Source organism: Plectrocnemia conspersa, unplaced genomic scaffold, assembly GCF_051122295.1.
Source record: "Plectrocnemia conspersa isolate PC_06_02 unplaced genomic scaffold, ASM5112229v1 ptg000014l, whole genome shotgun sequence".
In the NCBI taxonomy this organism is placed as follows: domain Eukaryota; kingdom Metazoa; phylum Arthropoda; class Insecta; order Trichoptera; family Polycentropodidae; genus Plectrocnemia; species Plectrocnemia conspersa.
Genome location: NW_028277178.1, coordinates 26,021,979 through 26,049,209, shown reverse-complemented (window position 1 = coordinate 26,049,209; position 27,231 = coordinate 26,021,979). Strand labels below are relative to the sequence as shown.

General features: G+C 34.0%; 1 protein-coding gene across 1 annotated transcript in view; it reads right to left on the bottom strand.

Moving 5' to 3' along the window:
• Positions 1-26,508, bottom strand: part of LOC148226633 (uncharacterized) — a 618,271-nt gene extending 591,763 nt beyond the window's left edge. The window contains exon 1 of the mRNA XM_088204621.1: positions 26,368-26,508. Within this exon, the coding sequence (XP_088060747.1) occupies positions 26,368-26,419 (52 nt within the window). The 5' untranslated portion in view covers positions 26,420-26,508. The remainder of the gene's footprint in view (positions 1-26,367) is intronic.
• Positions 26,509-27,231: the final 723 nt, after the last annotated feature.

Sequence of the window (27,231 nt, the reverse complement as noted above, 5' to 3'; positions counted from 1 at the left end):
ATATATACGTATGTAGGTAGGTATATATTTTTATATATCTGAAGGTGTTTGCATACATACGTGGCGTGGGGTTGAAAATTGTGATTACCATTGCATCAAAGAGGAGCTTTCATAAAGCGGTCACTAGAGGCAGGACATAGGTGTAAAGTTTAATTTAATCTCGGGGAGCAATTCCGCTATCTGGCGAAAACTTCAGGTGGACTATACGCTTTATATATTTTTTGTTATATAGTTTGCATACTATTAAAATTAAATTTGAATATGATTGGATTTATTTATTTGTTTTATGGTACTTAATAAATACTAATGTATTTATAACGTTCTCATAAAATATTCGTATTTAGTTTTATGGTTTCGCTTAAAACTAAAACACGCAGTTCCAGTTTCAGTCTAAAATTTATAAGACAGCTACGGTAGGTCTCTAAAAGCAATGTTAGTAACTTTTTGTATTTAGCACTGGATTCATAGGCGATAAAAAATACTATAGGACAAGTGGCATATCTCACAAATTCGCGTAGATGTACTATGAGCTTTGATCGCACGCTTCCATAAAAATTTACATGCAGTAATCCTTTTTAAGGTTGACCAGTGTAAAGGGGTATGGGTCCCAGAGTCCCAAAACGAATTTGAATCGAGCACGCTTTGCACACACCCACCTTTTAGCTCAAAACACACTTTATGGTCATCGGGGCGAAAGGTATGGATGGTCATCTAGAATCCACCGTGTACGTACGTACACACGCTACCAAAGAAATGCTGGAAAATAAAAACAAAATAAATCACGGTGCGATTATTACGTTGAAGCGACCCGCCCGCGTGCCGGGAAATTCAAAGGGCTTTTCTTTCTTTCTTGCGTCGGGCTCTTTTTTCTTGAGAGGCGTTTTCCACCTTCGAAGCCGTATTTTGCGAGACTGTGGGTACACTAATACTATCGATGAGAGTATAGGCGGTCGGTGAAAAACGGGCTCTAAACACATTTAAATTTTTAAATATTGACCTGAATAAATATAACTTGTAAATTTTCTTAGCTCTAAGCTTATCTATTAAAGAGATCCTGAGTAAGCGGATCGTAACTCATCCCGATTACTACTCACTTCCAAATAATAATCGTCACTGGGAACCCGGCCGCAGTAGGCGATCGTGACGGCTTGGGTCAAAAACGGAGGTGTAGCACTTCGTGCGCGCATAACCGGCTATGCTAAGTCTACATGATGTTGAAGCTACGGTTGCTAATGAACTGATGGGTAAGAGCCAATACTCGACCACAGGAAGCGGGTAAAAGCATCTAGGCTTTCTTTAGCTCTAAGTTTACTTTTAATATTTGAGATTTATTTATGTTGATGAGAGTTGAGATTTGAAAAAATAATAATCTCTTATTTGTGTTACCTGCTATTTCACGTTTTTACCTATTTTTAATAAGAGTGACTTAATAATCATAGAAAGACACTATATACTAACGTTTTATCCTAAAAGCTTTTATCTTACATATATTATAATAAAATCAGATGCAAAGAAAATGTTTAACGTATAATTTACTACTTTTTATTACTATTTAATATTAAAACATAATGTTTTTGATTTAACTATATACCAGCTGTGAAGATACCAAAATTGATTGGTATGTTTGAGATGAAGAGCAAGGAATATGATGACATGAAATATGTTATGGCATCATCTAAGCAGTAAAACATAAAGTTTAACATAATAAAACAATGTTACAATAATAAAGAAAATGCATATTTTATTTTAATATATTATAGGAAAAAGTTTAATGAGAACATAAAAGTTCCATCAATTAGACCACATGTAATTAACAAGCATAAATTTACGACACTATAAACAAAGACAGTACTCGAATCAAATATAGCAGGCATACTTGACATACAATGGAGGAATTAAATTGGCAGGTCTCAAATAATAATAAAACGTCTGTGCTTTTCTTAGAAAATATGTAAATAAGATGTTTAATTTGTTTTATTTGATAGGCGCTTGACCCAATAAGAAAATTTTAATAATCTCATTTCAATTGTAAGTATTGTATTTTTTATGTCGAGCACACTTTGCAAATACTAAGCCTCTTCGCGCGTTCTTTTCTCTTCTTCTCAATCCATTCATCCATAAATACCATAAATATCGCCTTTAAGAATACCTGACCGGTGGCGGGGAGTCTCCGCTATGCGACTATCCCATAAAAAACACGTTTGAATTACGAGATTGTGTTTTTATCGTGGAATTATATAGCAAACACTGCATTATCCCTTTGTTGTCGGGCACGCGCTAGACAGCCTACTTGATTAATATACCCTTTTATTTTGGAAAGCCCACATTTTTCCATAACACGTAAGCAACCTAGACCACTCTATTATATACACGCCAATATAAACCAGAACTGTGTATTGTTTGCCGATCAACAAACAAACAAATGGATATTTGTTAGAATAATACCTATTCGCCTAATGTATTTATTACCTTTTCCTATCTATAAATTTACCTTTAGATTACTAACGTATAATATAAAAAAGATACATACCTTCTTTAGTTATTAGTAAATATTACAGAAATATAACTATACTAAGAGCATTTTTAAACCTTGTACTTTTATTTAGTAGTTTATTATATTAGTTTAAAAAAAACGATTTTTATGAGCGGAATCGACGCCATGGCTCTAGATCAGGATCAAATTACGGCCTACTGCCTATTTTAATCTGGCATAAGAATATATTTTATCATTTTAAACGACATTACAAAACGAGCAACTATCGAGTTGAGAAGTTGCAATATATAACCGTATGTGGTGCTCCCATTGCTTAACATTTTTTTTAACGTTACGCAGCTATAATTCGACAGCTTCTTCAGTACCTTGTTTAATGCTCTTTCCAATATATTGTTCTCATTGTATTACCCGTGAATAATCATATTGTTATTGGCAAGGCTAGAAAAAAAGAGACTAGTGGATTTAGAATATTGTGCGTTTAAAGCAAAGTGGAATGTAAATTATGTTGTTATTAAATTATATGACAAAGCATTATGTTTATTTTATAATATAATATTCGTCGTCATTGCCATCGTCGTCCTAACAATCAGAAAAGTTTAAAACAGATTTTTTCATCACAGTGCATTTTCTTCGCAAAAATAAAATAAGGAAAATAAGGTTGTGCCTAAAGTCAGTTAATGAGTAGCTCATTTATTATTTAATAAATTATTATTTAATAAACTCTCTTACATTCTTCTTATGATAGTTAGAATGGATACTTTGCACTTTGCGAACTTATCCACAAGTACTTAGGTTTAAACACAACTTAAGCTTCATTTGAGCTTTGGTATATGAACCAAATTAAACTTCTCCATCTCGCCCATTGCATTTAGATTTATTCCTGCATCCGTGGCCAATTTTCCGATGTCCATTTGCTCAGATTTCAACGGCCGGCGACATATCAACCGAGAGGTGCGGCGTCGTTTTAATTTAAACGTCACAAGCGTACCTCCATGTACCTAAGTACCTATGCCTGTTTTACTGCGGCGACACTCGGCGCAATTACCAAGGTGCGTCTTGCGCAATGGCAATAATTAATACCGACGGTCACGGGACGCCGACATCAAAGAGTCCCGTCGCGCCATTTGTCCCGGTGTCCCGTGACAAGTAAAGGTGAGTCCCGGCCCGGGGCATTAATCACGCGGGAAGTCGGCCACACTTCAGGTACAACCCGGATTACCCGTCTATTCCCGGAATATAATATTATTTCGCCGCCGACACGGAGAGAGAGAGATGATGAATGGCGCCCGGTGTAAATCATCGTTCGGAATTGAATTGCTCTTTGATGTGCAGAAATTAGCGACGGAGTACGAAACGGGGATTGGAGAGTCGTGTTTTAATTTATGTGAATCGGTTCAATTAATTTGTGCGTCTGACTGTACGTTTGCCTGAAGGTTCGTACTGGTTTTGGCTTAAAACGACGGCTGGTACTTGAATATTAAATTATAAAAAGAACGGAATATGACTATCTAAATTCCATAACATATTTTAGTTAAGACTTATCGTCGTGAGGGCTTGCTACAATAAAACATATATTTTTAAATTACATAATATTAATAAGATATCAACTACCTGCACAATTTGTTATAATTTAGAGGTAATTCTAATTATAATAGAGAAATCAGCTCATCTCGAATGTGGGACTACACACAGTATATACACAGCAATAAAAGAGAGATCTTGTCACTAAATAATTATAATAATAATTGTAAATATTACACGGACCACCTAATAACACTACTTATAAGTAATGGCATAACTACCCTTTGTTTGGAAAGGATGCGTGCAATAAATTCTACACATAATATTATTGTTATTCTACATTTAGGTTACCAACCGCTGGAGTGACGATATGGACTGTTTCCATTTTAAAGTATGAACGCATTTTTTTTTAGAATTATTGTGATACCATTCGCTGAGTTTTCGCAAAAAGTTGTATGTAGCTAAGCATTTCTTCAAACTACTGAAAGGTACATCTATAATCAAACTATTGTCGAGGAATTCCAGATTTGGTTTCCGAAACGTCTTCGAAAATCACGATCGTGTGGTATTTTGATGTCTTTTAGAGCCAGGATGTTCGCAATGTCCGATATGACTGTCACCATCTTACTTCTTAACTACTCCCACTTATCCTGGTCACAGTATTTTTTACAGAAGAAGCAAAGAAATATCGAAAAATTAATTATATAAATTTAATGTTTTTATAGTTTATATTATCGGTAATTTGACAACTGGATTTAATGCAGCAAAAGAAATAAATGATACATTCAGTTTCATATATAATAGTTATTCCTAAAAGAAAATCTAGAAAAAATAGTCTCGAATATATCCAGAAAATATTTTTTTAAATATTTCATTTCAATAAAATCATATCAGTATATATTTTCACCAGTAGATATATATATTTTACCAGTGAAAATATAAATTTTCTAGCAGGTGCTACTGAAATTATATGATTTCAACTTTTCTATATGTCTAGAAAAAAACGATCTTTTGAACATAAAGGAATAAATAAAAAAAATGCGTCGAACTATGTCGTAATTACCCTCTAAATACAGAAAAAATATATTTAATTAATTTATTTATTAAAATTATAACCATCGTGACCTGACATATATATATATATATATATATATATATATATATATATTTTTCATGTATTTATGCATAACGTTTGCGAAATTAATACGCCATCAGGCAACAGAAAAAAACACCGTTAACATTTAACCCTTTGCATTATTTGACCTTCGAAATGTTAATCAAGCAAATTTTATTCTCTAGAGGTGTGGACATATTTCGTAATTGCAGAAGCCTTCGCTTATATCAAATTGCGCACATCTTATCTGAAAATTATTTTGAATAAATTAGCTATTAAAGTTTATTACATTTAAGCTTTATATTTTTTTCATGTAATTAGTTACCCTTGTTTACTCTAAAAAAAGCTATAATTAAAATATATTTTTTAATAAATCTAGTTTTAAACACTTGATATATTTATTTAAATTTTACTGGAACTGATGCTACAATTTTTTCATATCGATAAATAAAGTTTTTAGACAAGTATTTATAATTACTAATGATAACTCATATGTAGAAGATCTAACGAGAAAGAAAGAAAGACAAAAATGTATTAAGGAAAGTTCAGAGAAATAAATAAATATACTAGATTGTTTAAGATTTAAAAATCGTCCATGAAACTATTGCGTCGGCTCTTTAATCTGAGAAAAATTACTGAAGATTATTTTTAATTGATTACAAAAAGAAAAAAAAATCTGTACAAATGACACTTACCACGTTTACCAAATTAAAAATCAAAAGAAAATATGTCGTAATTTTTAGAATCAGATAATTATCTGACTAAATATATTAGCTGCATAAAACACTAAAACATACACAGAAAAATAAAGAAAATCTAACAAAAAATTATAAAATTACTTAACAGAAAATATATATTTTTATACATACACATACATACATTCCGAATCGTGTTATTGCTACGACAATAAACGTTGTGGCGTTCAATCATGCCGGTGTGCTACGTACGCTTTTACCTATCCCGGTTCGTAGGTAATTTTCCGAAGCATTGGCATCCAAAATGGAGAGACCGGGGAAAAGCGGAAGAAAATCGCGGGAGGTTAACTCGAAGCGATCCATCAAAGTCACAATAAATCAATCACACGTATACATCATCTCATTCTTGCAACCGAATCGGTACAATCGATAAGGGTCCAAGTACGTGCATCCAGAAAAATGCATCTCAGTTGCCGTGTTAATGGCTCTGAATAAGGGAGAGAATTTGGAAAATCGTCTCGGAGTGTAATTTTACAATTTTGATCGAAATTTATTTAATTGATTATATTTAACAAACTCACTTAATATAATATTGATAATATTGCAATCATCAACATTGTATACGTCGATGATAAATAATATTTGTGCTCTTATTTATTTTGTCAAACATAAATGGGGTTATCTGATTATGAAAGGAATTTCATCATACGATGCCGTAAAATGTACATATGTTGGAGCACTTTTCTAAACGCCCCGTATACACTGCGTGTTTGTACCTATACATCGTGAAGGATAGCTTTTCGCAAGCATATTAAGATAAACATAAACAGGTCGGTTGATTCAACATTATGGCAGGGGTGAAGCCTCCCCCTGGGCGAACGCACCGCCGACCTGACGCCAGACACCTATACACAACCATAGAAGCTCACTCGACACAACACACGCCTATCTGGCCTCTACCTGATTATCTCGAGGACAAAGTGAGCGTCGTCAGATTGGATTTTGAGTGAGGAGTGGCAAAATAGCCCCGGCTATTTAGGGCAAATGGCCTGCTCGTAATTAAGTTTATACTGGCTAGTACTTGGACACCTTTAGAGCGATGAGATTAAGATGAGACGTGGAAATTAATTGATAAACGGTGTCGCGATGTAAATGTAATTAATTTTGACAATAAACAAAATGGAAAATGGAGCCGGTGAGAATTACGCGCATACCTAGGTCTGTACAAGGAGGGCGTCTGGGTTAATAGAAAATTTCCCTGGACGTTGGGGTAGAGTCGTTTGACTCCCAGCGGAGGCGTCTGGACCGAGGCGCCGTTCCTTGATACCTTGTGGACACATAAACTTAATTACTCTTCATCACGAGTCTCACTCTTACACGTTATAATATACACGAACAGGTTTATTTGATTTGATGCAATAAATATAAATAATAAAAAAAATACAAATCAGAAATTGATAAACTTTTGAAAAATACAGTACAAGTAGACCACTTATTTTTTTTCGATTGGGAACAACATAAACTCAAATAAAACAGTTAGTTTTATTTCGAATGAGAACAACATAAACTCAAATAAAACATATTAAGGACTTATTTATAAAAATACGATACAATTATTTATGGCAACTTAGTCACTATGGATGACAGCCCCTTAAAGCAAATAATAAAAAGACAGATTTAATTTTAAATGATTCTAGAGCGTACTGGAGAATGTAAATCTGTTTCGGTCTAAACAGACAAAATTAAATTGCATATGATGTTTCAGAACTACTAAACATTAATCATGTAAAAAAAGCTTTGTAAAAACACCTTAGTTCTAAACGGAATTCGGACCACTCACTCGACGATCTGATATATCTAGACACTTGCTGATTTCTTTGGTTAACATTTATTTATTTATTGTAAATCTTTCTTTGCAACATGATAGGCGTTAGCCTAATGCGGTAAACATAATCAATCACTACTACATAAGTAGTGAGATACCATAATTAAATAAGTCTGTAGAAACAGTGTCATTCATTGTTCTGACCTTCGAGTCAGAGGGCTTATTTTTTGTTATACTACAATTGAGAAATGTTTTCCGTGGGTGGAGCTGAAACGTAAAGTTTTGTAAAAATGTACTGACTACCTCTGACTTTTGACTATAATCTAAATTTATAATATAATAATAATAATGGATGAAAAACACCGTAGCCTCTACGCGTTTCTGAAGCGGGTTCACTCTAGATTCCGAGCTCGATTTGGATCAGTGAATGCGAAGAGAGAAGCGGCGGCTTCTGCGAGTTTTTCTGGTCCGAAGTTGGTTTTGGTCGTACCAAGTTAAGGAGCTCTTATTGAACTCTAAAATGGACGATCAAGTATGTGTCTCTGAAAAAGACTCAGACGAAGTGCCTAAGAGTAATTCTCAGTTTCTTGCGTTCCTGTATTTATATCCAAGGTTTTCTTAATATGGGATTATGTTGGCAGCCCTTTTACTGTGAAACGACCAATCACTAATGACTGGCGAGTTTTTCTAAAACAAACTGCTATTGACCGCTAGGACAGATTTAGAGGGCAAACTTAAATGTATACGTTTTATTTTTTCAATGGGACGGATATTCTATTTTTTTTTTAATTTATAACATGTACCGTGTGACTTTAGCTGGTTAAAGGTTTTTCACGGTGGTGTCCCAATTTAACGAAGAACCCAGTTTTTTTTTAAAGTGTTAAAACGCTTTATCAAAAGCCGAACTGACCTTTTTCTGATTTAATGACATGAGTTAATCCCTTCAATTATGAATAGAAGAGTGGGTGAGAATTAATATAAATATATAAAAATCATGAATTCTAATCTCCCAGACCGTTAAAAATTTAAAAACACTAAATATCATATGAGATTTGAACCTACGTTTTTCAGGTGTTAATTATCGAATTACTTTGAACAATAATACATCGATACAAGACAGATCTAGACTGACAAATCACACTCATTCGGTCTCCAAAATCATGTTTTAAGTTAAATTAAAATATATATAATTATATTAAGTAAACAGGCGAGAAAAATTTGATAGCGTTAACATCTAAGCATGTGTTAATTTCTTCTGTAAAGTAGATGTTAGATCGCTTTTTAATCTACTGACTTTACATCTCGCGAGATAGACAAATTGAGATATAAACATATGTATTAAGTGGGTAATTTACTCACTATTCTAATGTACATAATTCCACGTATTTATATATACCATATAGTATACGCAAGGGTTAAAATCTTAATGACAGGTAGGTGACAATCCGATACGATATCTCTCGGTACGATCGAGAGCCGGGATTAAATGCAACCCCCGTCGACCGTAGGGTGGCAATCTTTGGCCATCGCCGGAGAGGCTACGTGGGATAGTTGGAGAAGTTCGAACATCTCATCGGTAATTGAATTATTGGAAAGGATCACCCGCAGACACCTCGTGTCGGGAACAAAATAATGTTAACGAAGCCCTGCGCTTGGATTGATAAAGCATAAGGGATAACACAATGGCGTGTGCCAAATATTATTATTATATTTATATATAAATATTTTTGGGATAATATTTAATTGAGTTTTGCCGCTGCGAAGAAAGAGAGAAAAATAAATTCCTTCAATTCGAACGACGGGTCCGATGGGCGAATCCGAAGGAGAATAGAAGTGAATTGAATTATAGAAGTAGTTCATACTACCTGTCGTTCCCTGCCCTCGGCGAAGACCGGAGGGAAGACAAGGGTGGTCAAGATCGTTCGGACACAAAGGGTGTGGGGACGGGTGGAAAAGGAGGTACAGGAAATGAGGCTACCACGTCGTTAGACGCCGGATAGGCTTCTATTTGAAAACTTTACTAAATAGAACACAATAAAAAAATATCTTATGTGCAAATTTTATTTGTAATTTAAAGTATAATAATAAATTTATATAATGTATTAAGAAAACCTGAGGGGAAAATAAATATACTGGAAAATGTGCTTGATATGAGCACGAATGCAATGAGAAAAACATATCTTCTAATTTTCGGTCGCTCAAATGTGTATATCTCGCATTAATCACTTATTCGTTCTTGCTTGCATAAAATTGCTAAAACAGTCACTGAATGAAACTGAGGAGAAGAATCTATCATCGTTATTTGGATTGTTTGTACAGTGCTGCCAGTGCAGTAGTCTCATTAATGTCAGAATATGTTTTCTAAAGAACAAGTCAGATTTCCAATGCTTTCAATAAAAAAAATGTTTTTATTGTAAAATAAAAAAATATTTATTTTAATAAAACATTTTCTTACGATAGTCACATATCGCACACTCTTGGAAAATTTCGCTACGAAGGTAAAAAGCAACAAAAGTAAATAAGGTCGTAAAGGTATATCACGGCGAAATTTCCTCTCGCACATCCGTTATTGTGATACACAGTGGTCCGTGTTTAACGTTTGATGTTTAGCGAGTTTACCTTGTATAAACGGTTATTTCCTGTTGAACCGGAGATGGAGGGTCGCCGACCTTCGATCCCCCGATTTTAGAGATTTACCTTGTGCGTCCTTTGCGTTTTATTAAGTTAAGCCATATTCTCACAAAATTGATGATGTAATTTACTATTTTGAAGCAAAAATATTTAACAGTGGAAACCTTGCATACAATGCAGAATTTTTGTGTGAATAAATAAAAAATGTAGGTATTTAATACTCGAGTATGGTACCTTTTTATTTGCGTATTTTACAGGAAAGCTGTTAATGCACGACTTTTATAAATTCCAATATGCATTCTGTGAACCTAACTTATTATATTAGCATGTATTATTGTATCAACAAAACATAACTGATTCATCGAACTGTATAGCAAGTTGGAATATTCAGCTTTCATCTGACGAAGGTTAAGTTCACTGCTGACCAACTGGTTCAATAACACATGATAAATTGAGATATTTCCACAACGTGTAAATTTCATACATTTAATGTTTTTAATAAAATCTGCAGAGTCGAAAACAACTAGCAAGCAAAGTTTAAGATGACTTGCAAAAAATGTTTTTAACTCTGAAAGACAAAATAGAAGAAAAATGAAATATGCGCCTCATTTGTCCTATTTATTAGTTACAAAACCTCAATTATGTTACCAATAAGTCCCAAAAGAGAACGTATAAAATATGGTAAAGAATTATTGAAACGAATTTTTTACATTGTAGAAAGTTTGAATATCGAAGTAATCGAGGAAGAAGAAAGCAGTGATTGTATTGCCATTATGTCGATTAAAACAAAATGAATAAAGTTTACACCACCAACATATTTTAACGATGAAAAATAATAGATACAATCATGAAAAGGAATTTGAGATCTTGGAATCAACTAGAACTCGGACTCTGAATTTAAATGTTATAAAAATTATTCTTCAATAAAGCCTACTTCAACAGAAAGCGAACGAATATTTTCTACGGCTAGAATATTCAACACGAAAATAAGAAAAAGGCTATCCTATATAATATTTTTTAAATATTATTTTGCCCTGAATATGTAAAATATTAGGTAAATAAATATTTTACATTGATTTTAATAAATTAATATATACCAGTGGCGTGCGGTGACTTTGAAACAGGGCATGCGGTTAGGGGGGGCAGAATAAAAACTATAGTTTTAAATTTATTTTCTATATTTTATAAACATGTCATGTATTTATTTTTTGAAAATTAATTTTATTCGACGCTCCTTCTTACAAAAGTCAGCAATAACCGCATCATATTGTCTTTCTTTAATTTGAACACATTAATTGTTCACGATAGCGTGTCGTAAAAATTATATCTCGTATGACGGTGTATATAACGCAGCACAAAACCGGACTAGATACACTTAACTTTGATACGCCTCGACGCTCAAAAAATTCTGTATTTTAAATATCTTTCGGAAATCGAAATCGAATCTTAAAGCAATAATGCGGAAAGATTACTATAAATAATACTGTAATGCCTGCACTTCACTCTCTGGAAGTTGTCCTAGCCGAAGTTCGACCGAAGTCGCTCAAGGTTGCCGACTTCCGAATAGCGTCCACACAGCCGGGAATTTCGAAGTTCGACTGAAGTCGATCAAGGTTGCCGTCTTCTGAATAGCGTCCGCACAGCCGGGAATTTCATACGCGTGCGCGCTTCCCGACATGGAGGACGTACAGGCGGCAGCTGTCACTGCTCTATGTGCTCACGCGTATTATAACTATGTGCGTGTTTTAAACACAAAAAAAGTTAAAACCAAATGGAGAAAAAGAAGATGATGGATGATTGCAATGCACCGGAATAGATCAATGTTAGTAAATAAGACATTTTATGTTGAATTGAGGCTTCGCTGTCACTAATAAATAATCAACAGGAAACGTTCAAGTGTGCAACTAATGAATTATTTCTATTATTTTTTAAGGAAAAGTATGGAAAATCAATTTGCTGAATTGAGATTTTATATACAATATATAGCTTAGGTCTTTCTCTTTATGATACATGTAAAATTGACTGCGGATTTTTGCGGTTTTTGCGGAATCAACTAAAGTGGAGAAATAATTTTGGCCGTCCAGATCGGGCAAATACCACACAGTGCAGCGATCGTGAAGAACGCCTACGCCCATATTGAAATTGAACCGAGATACTCGTTCTATCTCAGTTTGCGAAAAACCATATCATTATCTCTCTCACTCTCGTCACTTAACACGCGAGAGAGCGAAAGGGGAAGTATCTCACCGCTTATAATCAAAATCAAAATCAGCTCCGCCTTCAATCTCTTGATTTCGATCCGTTCGCCGAAAATTTTCGGAGGCGCTCGAATCTGGCCACGTCGACCTAAATTACCCCCACTTTACCTCCCGTTCGCGGTAACCTCGGAGAACTTCCGAGAGATTTTAGAGCGGGGAGAACTGAGCTCGACCGAAGTAACTCCGAATTAACAAATTATATTCTCCGTCCTTGGCCAACCATCGCCTACTTTCGGAGAGTGAAGTGCAGGCATAAGATTTACAATATTTGACAAAATATTTGAATGATAAAAATATACATAAAATCTTGTGGTTTTTAAGAAAAATATTTAAAATAATCACTAAAATCGAATAATAAAATGTTTTGCAATCAAATAATTACATAACAGCTGAACAAGCACTACAACATTTTGAAACATTGCTCAATGAAAAGATCAAATCTCTTAAAAAGACTAACCAAACTTCAATTGACAATTATACATTAATTCCAGTGGAAGACAAAAAATGTAATTTCTTATTACAAAACCCGATACCTTGGAAAAATGAAAATACTGTTATTCCCTAATGATATTTGAAATTAAAACCATATTTGGACATACCAAAATATTTAGGAATTTATTAAAAAAGTTTTTAAAAAATAATTAAATTGATCATAAAAAATGATTACATTAAAAGATTATTCTAAAACTTGAAACTTGTACAAGATTTAAAATTGGTAGAAATAGTCTTAGCATGAACGTGTCTAAATCCCCATACATACGATATACATATATTTTGTACAAAATGAAACGCTGATTTTGAATTTATCAGTAAATTTATTCTATAATGTCTCATTAAATTGACAAATAAAACAGTTATAGGGCAGGTATATGGGTCGCCAGACTTTTTTTTCATTTATTTTAGACAACTACACTTTTTCGTGAATGGCGAAAACAAGCGCAATATAAATTTTAAGCGCAAAGTGTATGATAAATAAAATCATCTGAAAATAAATGTGATTGCAAAGGGTTAAAACATTAATTTTGCCGAATTCATTTTAATCATATTGTATAATTATCAAAAAGGGAGTTACCTACGATTTTTTAAATACCTAATTGTAACCCTTTTCCAAAAAGTTTTACCGCTGTGTAGGTGCATACCAATGCATGACATTGGTGAATGACACGGACGATATGCACTCATTTAAAATTATTTTTACGATATTAAAACTTAAAGTAGTAATTGGTGAATCTGTATGATTTTTTTAAATACTTTTTTATTTGTCTCATATTTAGTTTTAATGTGTTATTACTAGAGACCTAACTTTTTCGCGATTACGATAAAACTATTTTTTTGTGAATTTCGTGCTTTGTCCATTCCAAAAAGGGTAGTATTTATACAAATAGAACAGTTAGAAAAAATATTAATCTGTCTAATATTCTAATATTTTGTCCGGTTCCTTAGTATGGCCTATTCACCTGGTTATCGATAGCATATTATTTTCCTCCTATCTTACATATTTGCTAAGCTCCAAAAACTATTCGGCGGCACGCACATTGAAAAACTGTTATAGATTAAATTGTTATCTATTAAGAAGATTAATCCTTATAGATAGTTGTAAGTCATTCGTGGTATTTTATATGAACAATGAAAGGGTTTAAAATGGGTAAATTTAGTATATATCAAAATAGATTTGTTTCATCATAGAAACCTTGTACATGTAAAAGCCTATATTCTCGTGTGTGCCCGACTTTTGGGATGATCAGACTTTAGGTTTCGTGGCAGCTTACCAATTAAAAGTTCCAAAAATTTCTTCAACCGAAGAAATTTTTGATCCTAAAATCCGAAGGCATGCGCTGCATCTATCGCATGTATGACAGCACGCCACTGGTATATACATATACATTCGTATATCTATGTTTTTCTACCCATAACACGTTTTTTCGTCAAATAATTATTCCACCAAAAAAATTATATAATTTTTTTATAATTCAAATGGAAAATAATCAAAGTCTCGAGTCCCGGAAATTCTCGGGAAATTGTTTTTCGATTACTGGGAATTGTAAAATACTAAAGGCTCGGCCACACAGAGAGCGGTCAGATATCGCTTCCCGCCGCGACAGACCGCTCTCTGTGTGGCCGAGCCTTAAGACTTCAGAATCAATACATAGAATCCATAATACATAGGTGTATGTATGTGTAACATGACGTGTTGGAGATATGATATGTTTTATTAACATATCATGTTCCAATCAGGATCAAATTTCCGAAGAGCAAACTATTTACTTCAGGTGCGATTGCTAACGACAAAGAACAATTTCAATGTTTACACGCCGACAAAGAGACGGAGACGGAGTTTGTTCAAAACTTTTAGCAAGAGCTGCAGAGGGCTGGTTGAGCTCACCGAGCTATAATTATTTCATAAACACTCGAGCGTAATTAGGCGGGCCGAGTGCAAAGGCGGCTCGTGATTTACGAAATATAAACTGTTTAATTGAACGACCACCATAATCGCCGTTATGTCTTAACGAGTATAAAATTAATGTCTACCTCTATCGTTCTAAGAAACGTATCGATCAATCTCGCCTTACGTTTAATATGTGTGTGTGTACTATAATTTTTAACTCTCGCATACGCAGTATCGATTCGTTAAAAATTATACAATATCAAATAAAGGTGACAACCTGTCGTTACATATCAATGCTTTTTGCGATTATAAACAAACAATGGCTATAAATAATTTGTTTTTGGTATGCAAGATAATATTTGAACTGTTTTAATATACATAAAAAATTGCAAATTAACCTTCAGATAGATAATAATAATTGAAATGTTAGAAGTAACATTTGGATATGGTATATTCTTTCTGAATATATATTTTTCGATTAACTTATAGAAACAAAACATTTAACCATCTATCGATAGCAATAAAATAAATTAAATAAGAGCTTTGTCACCAAAACTGATTTTGTAAATGTAATTTATTTTATCTCGCTACCACTGGGAATACATTCAAGAGTCACCTTGCTGAAGATGAAGAAGGTAAAGAAGTGTCACTGGCAGCTCACGGCAAGTGGAAAAGGGAGACGAAACAACGAAGAGGCCCTACGACGGCAGAAGACACTCAATTAATTACACTTTTAATTAGATACACTGCTTTTGCTTCACACATCAGTAACCTGCGTCAGAGAAACGCGGAAAACAACAGAAATAGGAGAGGGGAGCACCACAATGATACAGTGTGACCTAAATGTGTATATATATGTTTACATCAATACTTAATGCAATAATCTCCAATGCAATGGAACAAATTTTAAATTCTAAAAGCATATTCACAGTTAACTTTTTAAATAAAATTAACTCAATTTGACATACTTGATTAAATTGTGGAGACCAACGATTGCCCTTTGCTGTAAAAAAAACTTGAAAAGGCAAAAATGCACTTAAAACTCAAGACAACATGAGCCGCGTTATTCTACAAAAAATAATTAAACACTATTTAGGCCGGTTTAAATAAATGTTTTTTTCATAAGTTTTTAAATTGTTATGAACCGACGAAAAAAATAAGTATGGTTGCACCGATTCTGCTGGTTGCTTCTATTACATGTGTATTAGCGATACATAAAAAAGAAGAAAGCTGATTCTAATGTACCTCGTCGTAGTTGTATTGGCTCAACTAAGCTCTTTATAGTTGTATGAAAAGAGACCAGATATCGGCTAGCTTCTGATTTTAAAAATTGTATCAGCTAATCGTAGGTCTTATTTGGCGAATATCCCTAGGCGAATATTAACGAAACAAATCTCTGATTTGAAATGTTAGATTCTGACTGTCTGTGATGATTGTTCTGATTTATATATTTCATCTCTTATAGGCAATTATCTGCGTTTCTATGAGGCGATATACATAGGCATATCCATTTTAAAGCAGATTGCTTTTCCTTATTTTAATTGTTTTGTGCAATTAGTTTGGCTCATTCCTTGAAAAATTCGTTGTGTTTCATAGTTAAATACGTATTTCAAGCTTTGTGCATAATTCCTTCTTATACCGAATATGAATTAAAGAATGGGCATTACTTGTGCTAAAGCAATATAAACGATTTATACAATATATTTTAGACTGTTGCAATCCTTACAAATGCATCTAATTGTAAGTTTGTGTCGATTATATAACGTCGTATTTATTTCCATAATTTAATTAAGGTGGGAATTATTACAATCCCGCATTAAATAAATACAAATAAAAAAAAGATGAGAACACTCAGAATTAAAAATTGCCAGAAATTTAAAAATATATACAAATAGTTTCGCAGAACTCTGCAGAAAGTGACGCATCTTACTGCAAACGATAATATTAAAACCGGCCTTAACTGCAAAGGCATAAATTTATTATAAATTATAATACACAAAATATTTTATAATTAATTATATATCATCGATTCCCAAACATCCAGTCTGGTGGTTTTAATATGTACTAACTTGTAGGTATTCATTGTGCCGATTGACCTACCGTGTTGTTATAAATTTACACTATTGCAATGCATTTGGCGTACGCCTGCTAGATTACAAGAGAAGAGTAATAAGAAAATAAAAATTTAAAAGGAGGGGCTTTTTATTACGTCGCAGCATTCTTCTACTATTTATTTCGGACTCGGTGTTAGTGCAAATATATGTGCACAATAAATCGCTGTTATTAAGATACTGTCGTTATAAAAAATACACCTGTTCTTTATATAAAATAAGAATTTTAATTTGATTTACAATTTTTATGTATGTCTATGAAATGTTTAAATAACTAGAACAAGTCGGGTTCATAAACTGAAACACGCGAAGGATTAGCGTACATTATAATCATAAAAAGGCCAGTTCAACTCGCGATAACCATTGAATAAAAAATGGGTTTCTTAGTTTAAAACGAAACACCGTGGGAGACCACTTGAATTAAGGTATGCGCTATAATTTTTTTAATGAATTAATTGCTTAAAAGTATCGCACCTCAATTCGTTTGAAATTATTGCTGTGTACACAAAAAATCATTAGTATTCAAATATATGTCAACAGATTTAGAAAAAAACATTAGATAAATTTATCAATTTCATTAAGGCTCATCCACTTAATTCCCAGATTTTTATTTTTTTACTACTATTTTTATTTATATAATGTTTTTTATTCTATATGCTAATAAAAATATTGATCTCTATAAATATTATTTATTTAAATAATAAGAGATACATATTCACCGATATTTATTAAATCGTAGTGCCAATGAGATTATTGAGCCAGAAATTAAGTGTCAAAAACGACGTTGTTAGTATGGGATGGGATGGAGACGATAGTTAAGGTGGAGTTTGCAAAAAATGTTGTTCAAGAGGAGGTCCACTGACTACATAAGTTTAAGAACTGATTCTCTAAAGCTCGCAACTAAAAGACACCTAGCATTGACAGATTGTCGACACCACTCCTCAGCAACATTAAAAAGTGCTTCGTTGAGTAGACGCTACGCCGAAAAGGCAATAAATTGTATATTAACCCTTTAAACGCCAGCGAGTTAATAACCTGTAATTTCCTTCAATTTAAATAATAATATCGTTTTAAAAATAAATATAAAATACTTTCATATAAATATAAAATACTAAGCTAGCTAAGATAATAATATCTGTAAATAATTAATTAATTTGTTTTAAGAAAATAATCAACCGGTGAATCGCTGGCGTTTAAGTGGTTAACTCTCCTAGCAAAAAGTCAATAGGATATAATTACGAATAAGACTAGCACCCCTTCTAGTGGAAATATGAGAAATTTTCTTTGAATCCTCTCCAACAACAAGGAGTAGTTCAGACATTGAAGCCACGAGGACTCTACGAAGTAGCGTATCACCAATAAATTGTTGAAGTTACCCGCGATTCACATTTTGAAGCCGAACATCCTCGTCGCGTTATCATAAACTTTGACGATATTTATATAATATTAAGCGTACAAGTCGTAGTTACTTTGACAGTAAGTATTCAGTTGCGTTGATAAATATTCTTCTTGAAATGAAATGTCTCGAGTGTGCGTCATTGAGGTGTTGCTCAATAAAAGTCATGGTCGAAGTCTTTAACCGAAGAGTCCTGGCTCAACACGGTAGTGGTTCGAGCGTCAAAGCGTAGTTGAATGTGTCGGGTCTGGTTTTGGTACGGAGTTATAAACACGATGATGCAGGTCCGCCACGCCCCCACCACGTACGTTGGTAGAGATAAAAAATATATATTTCACATTTTTCATGAAATAGAAAACATCAGAAGCTTCTCTGTTGTTGATTTCATACGCCTACTAAAACACATGATTACTGTCAAGGCCATATTATTATTCTTATATTTTTTATGGAAAATATTTGACCGTTTATAGTTGATGACTCAAATAATAGTCTGTGTAAACTATTTGATTAATAGACTTGAAATATTCAAGATTTATGTTTTTTAGTAAAAGGAACATCACTTTGCTTAATTAAATACATCCGCAAAAACGCTACAGTCAGTAGCTTAATTTATTAACCAGAGAAAGGTATGAAAGGTATTATTACTACCGACGGTGCTTAACGCGGTCGGTTAATTTTTTTCAGTGACAGTACCCCTAACCCGTCGACATTCCCCGCTACAGATAATTTTCAGGTATTTTTAGAAAACATTTGCGAGGGCAGAGCCCCGCAGCCGCTTTTACGGTTATGTCTGGAAATTCCCGCCGGTGTGTTCTGGCCCCCTCGCGAGCACCTGGCTCGTTAAAACGACCCGAAAAAGAAATTCTCGCATAGTTTAATGTTGCCAGAATTTTATTTCCGAACGGAAGCGAACGTCTATCTGCACCATAAAATTCAATATGCATTCCTCCCGAGAGTCTTTAGCGCTAATTATACTGCTATTACGAGACGTTGGCGAAATCGATTTTCTAACGACTATTTCGAGTCGATATATTTTTTTCTCTGCCGGAAGTGTCAACATAATTCAGGTGAGATCCAAGCGATTGAGACAAATCTATCCGGCGTACAAATTATCTTCATTCGCAAGTGTGTTGACATAAAACGTACGTTGACCCGTTTCAGCCTGTCGACACCGAGAGTACGCTGATTCTAAACAGCGTCTCTACTTTTGATCGTCAATATCTCTTCTGACCTCTCCACCTGTTCAAAGGTTATCTCAGAGAGCAGTCGGACGTCATTAATTCCAGTGAAGAAAGTTAACTCGATCAGTGGTGTATTTAAGGATATGCCAATCAAATACGCTTTTAATTTTTTTTTAAACTAACTTTAATTATAAAAATTTTCTTTGAATTGCTTTCATTTAAAAGCACATATAAGTAGGTAGTTTTTCAAGTGTATCTCTAGTCAATACCTGTCATATTGAGTGTCTTTGTATATTTATAAACATAGTAAAAGTGATTTGTATCCATGGCCTATTTTTTCAGTGGGACGACCAATTACAAAAAGGTGGCGAGGTTTTTTGAAAGAATAAATAGATTAAAAACGGTTTTGCGAGTAAACCCTAATGCACGCATTATCTTTTTTCAAAATAATTGATATTTTTATTTTTCTTATTCATACCGTTTCATGTGATACGCAGTGATACAATCTAATAAGACAATAAAAAATAATTCGATTTTTCCTGACTAGTCAGACGATCGAAAACTGGAAGGAACTTGGTCTCTCCCCCATTTTAAAGGGTATATAAACCAGAAAACGAGACTATTGAATCATTTCGACACTTCGCTTCCAACTTGGAATAAACGAGAGTTCAGTTGAACTCGAGCAAAGTGGAGCTGCGCCAAATCTACCGAAACAACCTTAAGAATGTTCTTTATCATCTGTCATGTGAATCACAAGAGTTCAATCCAATCTTTGAGACGACTTGAAAACTGCGTAACACATTATATGCTTAATCATAATTGCACAATATATGATTTAAAAAATTGAATATAAATTCTATATTTTTTTATTAAAACCGCGCACACTTTCAGGCTCTTGATTATTGAGTAAAAATAACGTGATTTCTAGTTTTGTGATTTAGTGAACTTATCTAATTTAAAATCAAATGCAAGTAACTTAATCTACATTAACTTATATTTCGCATTGTTTTGTTGCGATTAAATATTTTAATATTTACTACTCACTTACAATTTTTATCATCAAAATTACACCAAATCATTTTTTTCAATCAAAATTTTACACTGATCCTGTCGACTATTTCTGGTAATGTACCAAGCTACACCACTAACGAGCGTCATCGTTATCTTGTCAAAGTCATAAACTTTATTTATTACTCATTCTAATTAGCTATAATTATTAGAACGCGACAACTACGATATTCCGGTGAAATTTTTAAACGAAGACTGTATGATTTTCTAAATTAGATAAATAGTAAATTACACGTTTTATGAGAGGTGATTTTATAGCCGCTAAAAATACCGTTTATGACTCGCGAATTGGCCATGTGATTTTTTTTCTTTTCGCTTGTTAACACCTCGTTGCTGCTCATCAGTCGGAATCCGAGTGGAGGTGTACGGAATACAGGTGATCTTTGGCACTTTGAAATTGCCGGATGACCACTTATGTAGTTATGATTGGTTCAACCTTGGTTTCTAATCAGGCGACCGCAAACGGTAACACGTACCTGTTGACAAAGTTATAAATGGGAAACACAATGTTTTTTTATTTATATATTTATTATAAAAGTTTTCGTAACTTAACATGATTCATCTACTCTCACATCCATATAGGTATACCAACTATACATAATAATGCAACTTCGTAGTCAGATCAATAATGAAAGTTGCCTTCCACATCTTAATAAAAGCGTCTATGTTCATCTCACTAGTTCTAAATATAAACTTCAATTTTAATTGTTCAAATACCTAAAATAAATTCTACTATATTATATTACCATAAATCTACATATTATCTTCATAGGAAGGAAGCCTTTTAAATGACAAAACACATGGCCAGCAAAGTTGACTTTAAGAGTTGTTTTCTCAAAAAAATAATCATAAAAAATATATAGTATATCGCCTCAATGAAATAAAGACAAGCCATTCACGTCAAATATATCTAATTTAATTTGATAAATGTATCGTTCCTTTTAAACGCGAACAGTATAACTTTCGGCGCCTAATTTTTTTTTACACTCCCGCATATATATAATATTATTTATAGATGTACTTATGTTTCTTTCCTTTCTTTCATCTTTCATCCCACACTGAATCGTGTCTGGTTTTCCCCGCATAGATCTAGATTTATTCCTGAGACAATTTCGTATATTTTTAATCATAAAAACGACACCAAACGACTGGACAGCGTCTTGTCACGAATAAAATTTTTTAAATTATATGTGTGCGGAAACTGTATAGCAAATTTTGTAAATAATTAAATTAAAATATTCGCTCAATTATAATATTTTACAGATAACTATCCAGGTGATTCTACACACGTTGAAGATCAATTTGCGATAAGATATTCATAGGCAATCGAACTTTAGTGTTTAAACAAAGGCCCTTTTGTCTGGTAGAAACGCGTACTCTGCAACGGCCCTATATAGCTCAAAGTGAAGCGTTCGAAACTCACGTACACGGTCATAATGGCTAAATTTACCTCGACTAATACGCTCAAGTGTCTTCCACTTTTATGAAGCAGTCCTTGCGCAACGCTGGATCGCGTTCCGGACAATTTTTCCATATAACATATTAAGGGCTTATAATAATATGTACTAAAAGTACATATTATTATAAGTTAAAAATGCAAAATTTCATTATTATTTAAGTCGCTCATATAATATCTAATGCCTCCACTACACTCTCTCGAAGTTGTCCAACCGAAGCTACAACTGAAGTCGGCCGAGATCGCCGACTTCGAGTAGCGCTCCACACTCTCGGGAATTTCATACGCGCGCGCGCTAATAAGTAAATTTAGTAATTGAATGCAGTGATTTTAATCGATTTCACGATTTCCCTACGCACTAGACAAATTCCTTCGCTTCTTCTTTTGTTTCTCGATGTTACAGATTATTTACAGATGGAAATAATTGACTTACAAACATATTACATGTTGAAAGACTCTATCAATTCAGTGTCATTAATAGAAAATTTTAATGGACTATCAATATCCTTATTTCCTGCTCTGAAAAAGTTTTGTGCGATAGTGTACTAGCTTATAAAACCTTAAGAATTGAAAAGAAGTTTTTTTATGTTCTAATACGTTTATTAGTAGACTATGTGGCGTGTATAACGGTGAACGGTAGATTAATAAAAAGTAATAAAAATAAATAACAGCAATATTCTAAGGAATGTCTAATTCAAGGATGCTGTGTTTACTCGGATACGCAATATCATATGTTTACGCCGTCCAGAAAAAAAATTTTTTTTGAAACCCCAAGGCACTTTTAGCATGTCTTTTAATTTTAGCTCAACGATTATGAGTTTTAATGGGTATAAAAATAATTATTGCGACTGAACACACATGAATTCTATGTGTTTTAATATATAAAACAATGCGTATATTAATATAGAAAAAATGCAAAAAAATATTGCTGCCAAAAAAATGTGATATATGCTTCACGGAAAAAATAAATTATTATTAAAATTTCCTGTATTCAAAAAATAGGTTTTTAAATAAAATATAAAATATGAATAAGTACACTATATTCATGGATTTTCTTATAAAATTAAAGACTTCAAATAAAAAAATAAACATACGTATGTAATGTATGTATGTACATCAGGGGTGGGCGGCAGGGCCGGCCCGAGGGGCAGGCAGTACAGGCGATAGCCTGGGGTGTTAGATCTTGTGGGGAGCCGTGATACCAAATAAAGGCGCAATATTCACTTAAAATTATCAAACAATATTGTTGAAGAATATAATCTGATATTTTTTTGTATACACTACTGTGTACTCTTTAGGTTATTTCACGCGTAAAAAATCGCGACGAAAATAAAACTACAAATTCTTAAATACCCACAATCGCAAAAAAGAGTATGGTGTCAAATACATGTAATATTAAATTACTTTAATTTGAATTATATTTTTGCGCTCATGTAATGAGTTATTAAAGTATTATTAGGGGGGGGGGCGCAAATTTAGTTTTTGCCTGGGGCGCTAATTAACCTAGGGCCGGCCCTGGTGGACGGTGAAATACTTTCCCTCTCGTTCGCTCGCGTGTTAAATGACGAGAGTGAGTGAGAGATAAGGGCATGCAGACCGCATGCTCTTGCCTCTCACTCACTCTCGTCACTTAACACGAGAGGGATCGAGAGGGAAAGTATCTCACCGCCCGCGCCTGATATACATATATTTACTAATGAATACTCTTATTTACCGTACTTCCTACTAATATATCCCTCTATTCCACGGCATGTTACATAATATAACTTATACATTCATAATATTTTTCCATGAAGAAAAAATTACCGAGTATCCCAATACCCAGCTAAAAACTTTTGCTTTCAGAAAAATATCACAAGATGCGTTATCACCGTTAGTACAGTTTTATTTGGCCTTATAAGTTATACTGAAATACCGATATTTTAACATTGAAAGTACTGGTATTGAAAATTTTGTTGGAATAACGAGATACACCCTAGTTTAGGCCCCCTTAGCGAACAAAGGAAAATTAGTAGGTTTGTCGATTATCCTGTAAATGTGTAAATAAATCGAATGGATACAACACACGTCATCTACTATGGGTATTTTTATCCAGATTATCCAGACGTGCTTTGTCTTTTTCCTCGCCTTCGCTTTCTCGCTCTCGAGCGCATCTGGCGATGATCACGGTCACGGCCGCGCGTTGCTTTTAATTCTCGTCAATGATGAATGATAACGTCTTGAGGTCAACAACCGCAGTTTACGCGTTAGCTTGTAAACAAACACAAACAGTACCGTCACCTTTTTTAGGCGGCAGACTATTCTCTATTATAAAAGAGGAAGCGTTCTAGAGAATGAGTTACGGTTCAGTGGCTTCCCTTTGCTTATTTGAGAAAAATTGATGCTGTGTTAGATACATTTTTAGGGAGCTTGGTAATGAGTAATTTATTAATTTGGAATTTTTTTAGACAGAAGAACCAAATATGAGTATTACAACAAGCATTATTTGGCAATATTAGACTTTTATTAACCCTTTCGCCGCGGATGGCATATACACATGCTAGCAAGAGAATCACAAATACGCGTTCGGAACTTAAAGATGCCATGAAACCTTGTACTGTGGTTATTTCATATAATTTAAGCATAAAACTACTTGAATTTATTAAACTATAAAACTTAAAGAATTTATAGCACCGAAAAGGTGCCCATTACATATCAGCAAAGTTCTTAATGTCGTGCCTAAATATCAGCCACGGCTAAAGGATTACTTCTAGTCAGCAGGATTTTGGATTAAAATTTTACTGCTGTTTTGTAATTGGGAAATAATTGAGGAGATCATCGACATACGTTAAAAAGTGATTTCCAAGCTTTTATGATGTTTTATTTAAAAAAAAACTTGGCCACGTAGGGAAAATTCTTAATTTTTCAATTACGAGTTTGCGCTCGGTAACGAGCGTTCCCACTGCAACGGTGACGGCACGATTTTATCGCTTTTGACGTGGATTTTTGACTTCTGAGAAAGAAATAATTGTTTTTGCACTCTCCTATTGATCAAAATTCGGTTAAGTTGTGCTTCATCGATTCTCACAAGTCTGGATATGAACTCTAGAAAATCAAGCATTTCTACTGCGACGGCACGATTTTATTGCTTTTGACGTGGAAAAAGAAAATGCATGTTTTATTGAAATGGAAATATAAAAAATGACCACTGACTGTCCAACTTTTGCCCCCTCCCCTTGAAAAAAACTGAAATGACTTTACTGATGTTTAGCAGAATTTATTTTTTATTGTAATTTATTAACGAAATTTTCTAGAAATGTTAAATTAGCCATTTTTATATTCAGATAACGGTTTTTCTTTTGAGTATATAACTAAACCACCTACTATAAAGTTCAAAACTTTTCTATAACCTCCAAAATATTAAAATGAGCTGTTTAAACAAAAGTCGTTAATTAACGTTAATTGTTTACATAATAATAAGTGGACGGTGCACGAGGCCGCATCGGCGTTGCGAACCCGCCAAAGTTCACAAAGAGAATATCCGTTACTTCAGTTTTTCCAGAAAACCGCCAAATTATGGCCATAATAAAACCCAAATAAATATATACAAATAACGTCCCCCCCCCCCTTTCCCTATACAAATTACATTTTTTTATTATTTCAACGATAATGAGACCTTACCCGACTTTTAATATATGATGTGATCATTTTTTATTAATTAATTCTTACCTAATGTATAGTTTTCGATTTAAGCATTAAAAATATTGTATGTATTATGAAAATTTAAAAAATATACTTGTAGATAGGTACAGATAACGTTGTTAGTATTATTTTTATGCTGAGGTTTCCAAATGCTAAAATTATTATCGTTAAGTATTTCTAAAATAAAATTATCTGAACAACCAATAATATCTGCAAATACTGCTTTTAACCATTATAAATGACATAAAAAACAACAAAGAAAAACCTCCAGGAAAATCCAATTTAAGCTTGCCATAAAAGAGATTGGTAATCATGTATGCGCAACAGACTTTAAATTGAAGAAAAGTCGGGAGAATCCCATAAAATCGCGTCGCACCTCGGCGACCCTGACCCTCGCGTAGACGAAGCGACAATGACGGTTCATCGTTCCCAGCTGACGGTCTCGGTCACGTGACCAGAGTACCATCACGCAAGTCTGGATCTGGGGTGGGGGTGTTGTGCTATTCACGGGGGAAATGCGCCACGTGGTGAAAGAGAAAACGTCACTCACCTGTTTTCCTCTGCGGCTTCGCCTGTTTCCTCCGGGCTCGCGCTGAATCCATTTTCTTTCCTATTTTTCCATCACTGCACTTCACTCGCACGAATCATGGCACGGGTGTTCACAGCACGACGGACGGAACGATGCGGTGCAGGCAATAGTGGAAATAGAGCGAGTGCGACTCAAAAAGACAGGCTACGGCAAAATGACAACAAACGCCGGCACTGGCGGCGCGTGGCGGGGGCGCGGGGCGGTCCGGCGGACTCCGCCCCCCGACGCTATTGGCGCACCTGACTTTCAGCGCACCTATACACGGCGCGATCAGCTGTCTGTCATCTGACGGCCCGCATGAATAAGTGGGTCAATCGTTCAGCGTTATCTACCGTGGAAATTACCCAATTTCAGGTAGTATTTACTACCACACTAGTTACGTGTGTAATTCCCTACCATCATTTGACGCGGGGTATCTCAGCTTTTATGTAAATTAATACAAAAAGCTTCATTTTTCCCCAATTTGATATGTGAAAACGCTGAAGAACCTAAGTGACCTATTATTGATAATACAAAATAAGGAAATAAAATCGCATAAAAAGTTTTCTTATAAACTTCAAACCAATCCACGATTTAAAAAATAATGTAGGTTATGAGAAGGCCTATCGAGAGGGGAAGGAGAGGACAAATTCCTGGGGGCCGTGCTCATTGATATATTTATAATAAAAAAACTAAAAAAATACTTAAAATAACAAATCCGAACTAAACAAGTTGTTTGCGATATACATATGTATTTCGGGTATAAGTTACTTTTGCTTTTTTATATGTACATACAATTCAAAAGCACCTACTTTATAGGTAGTACTTTCACAATAAGCATTAAGT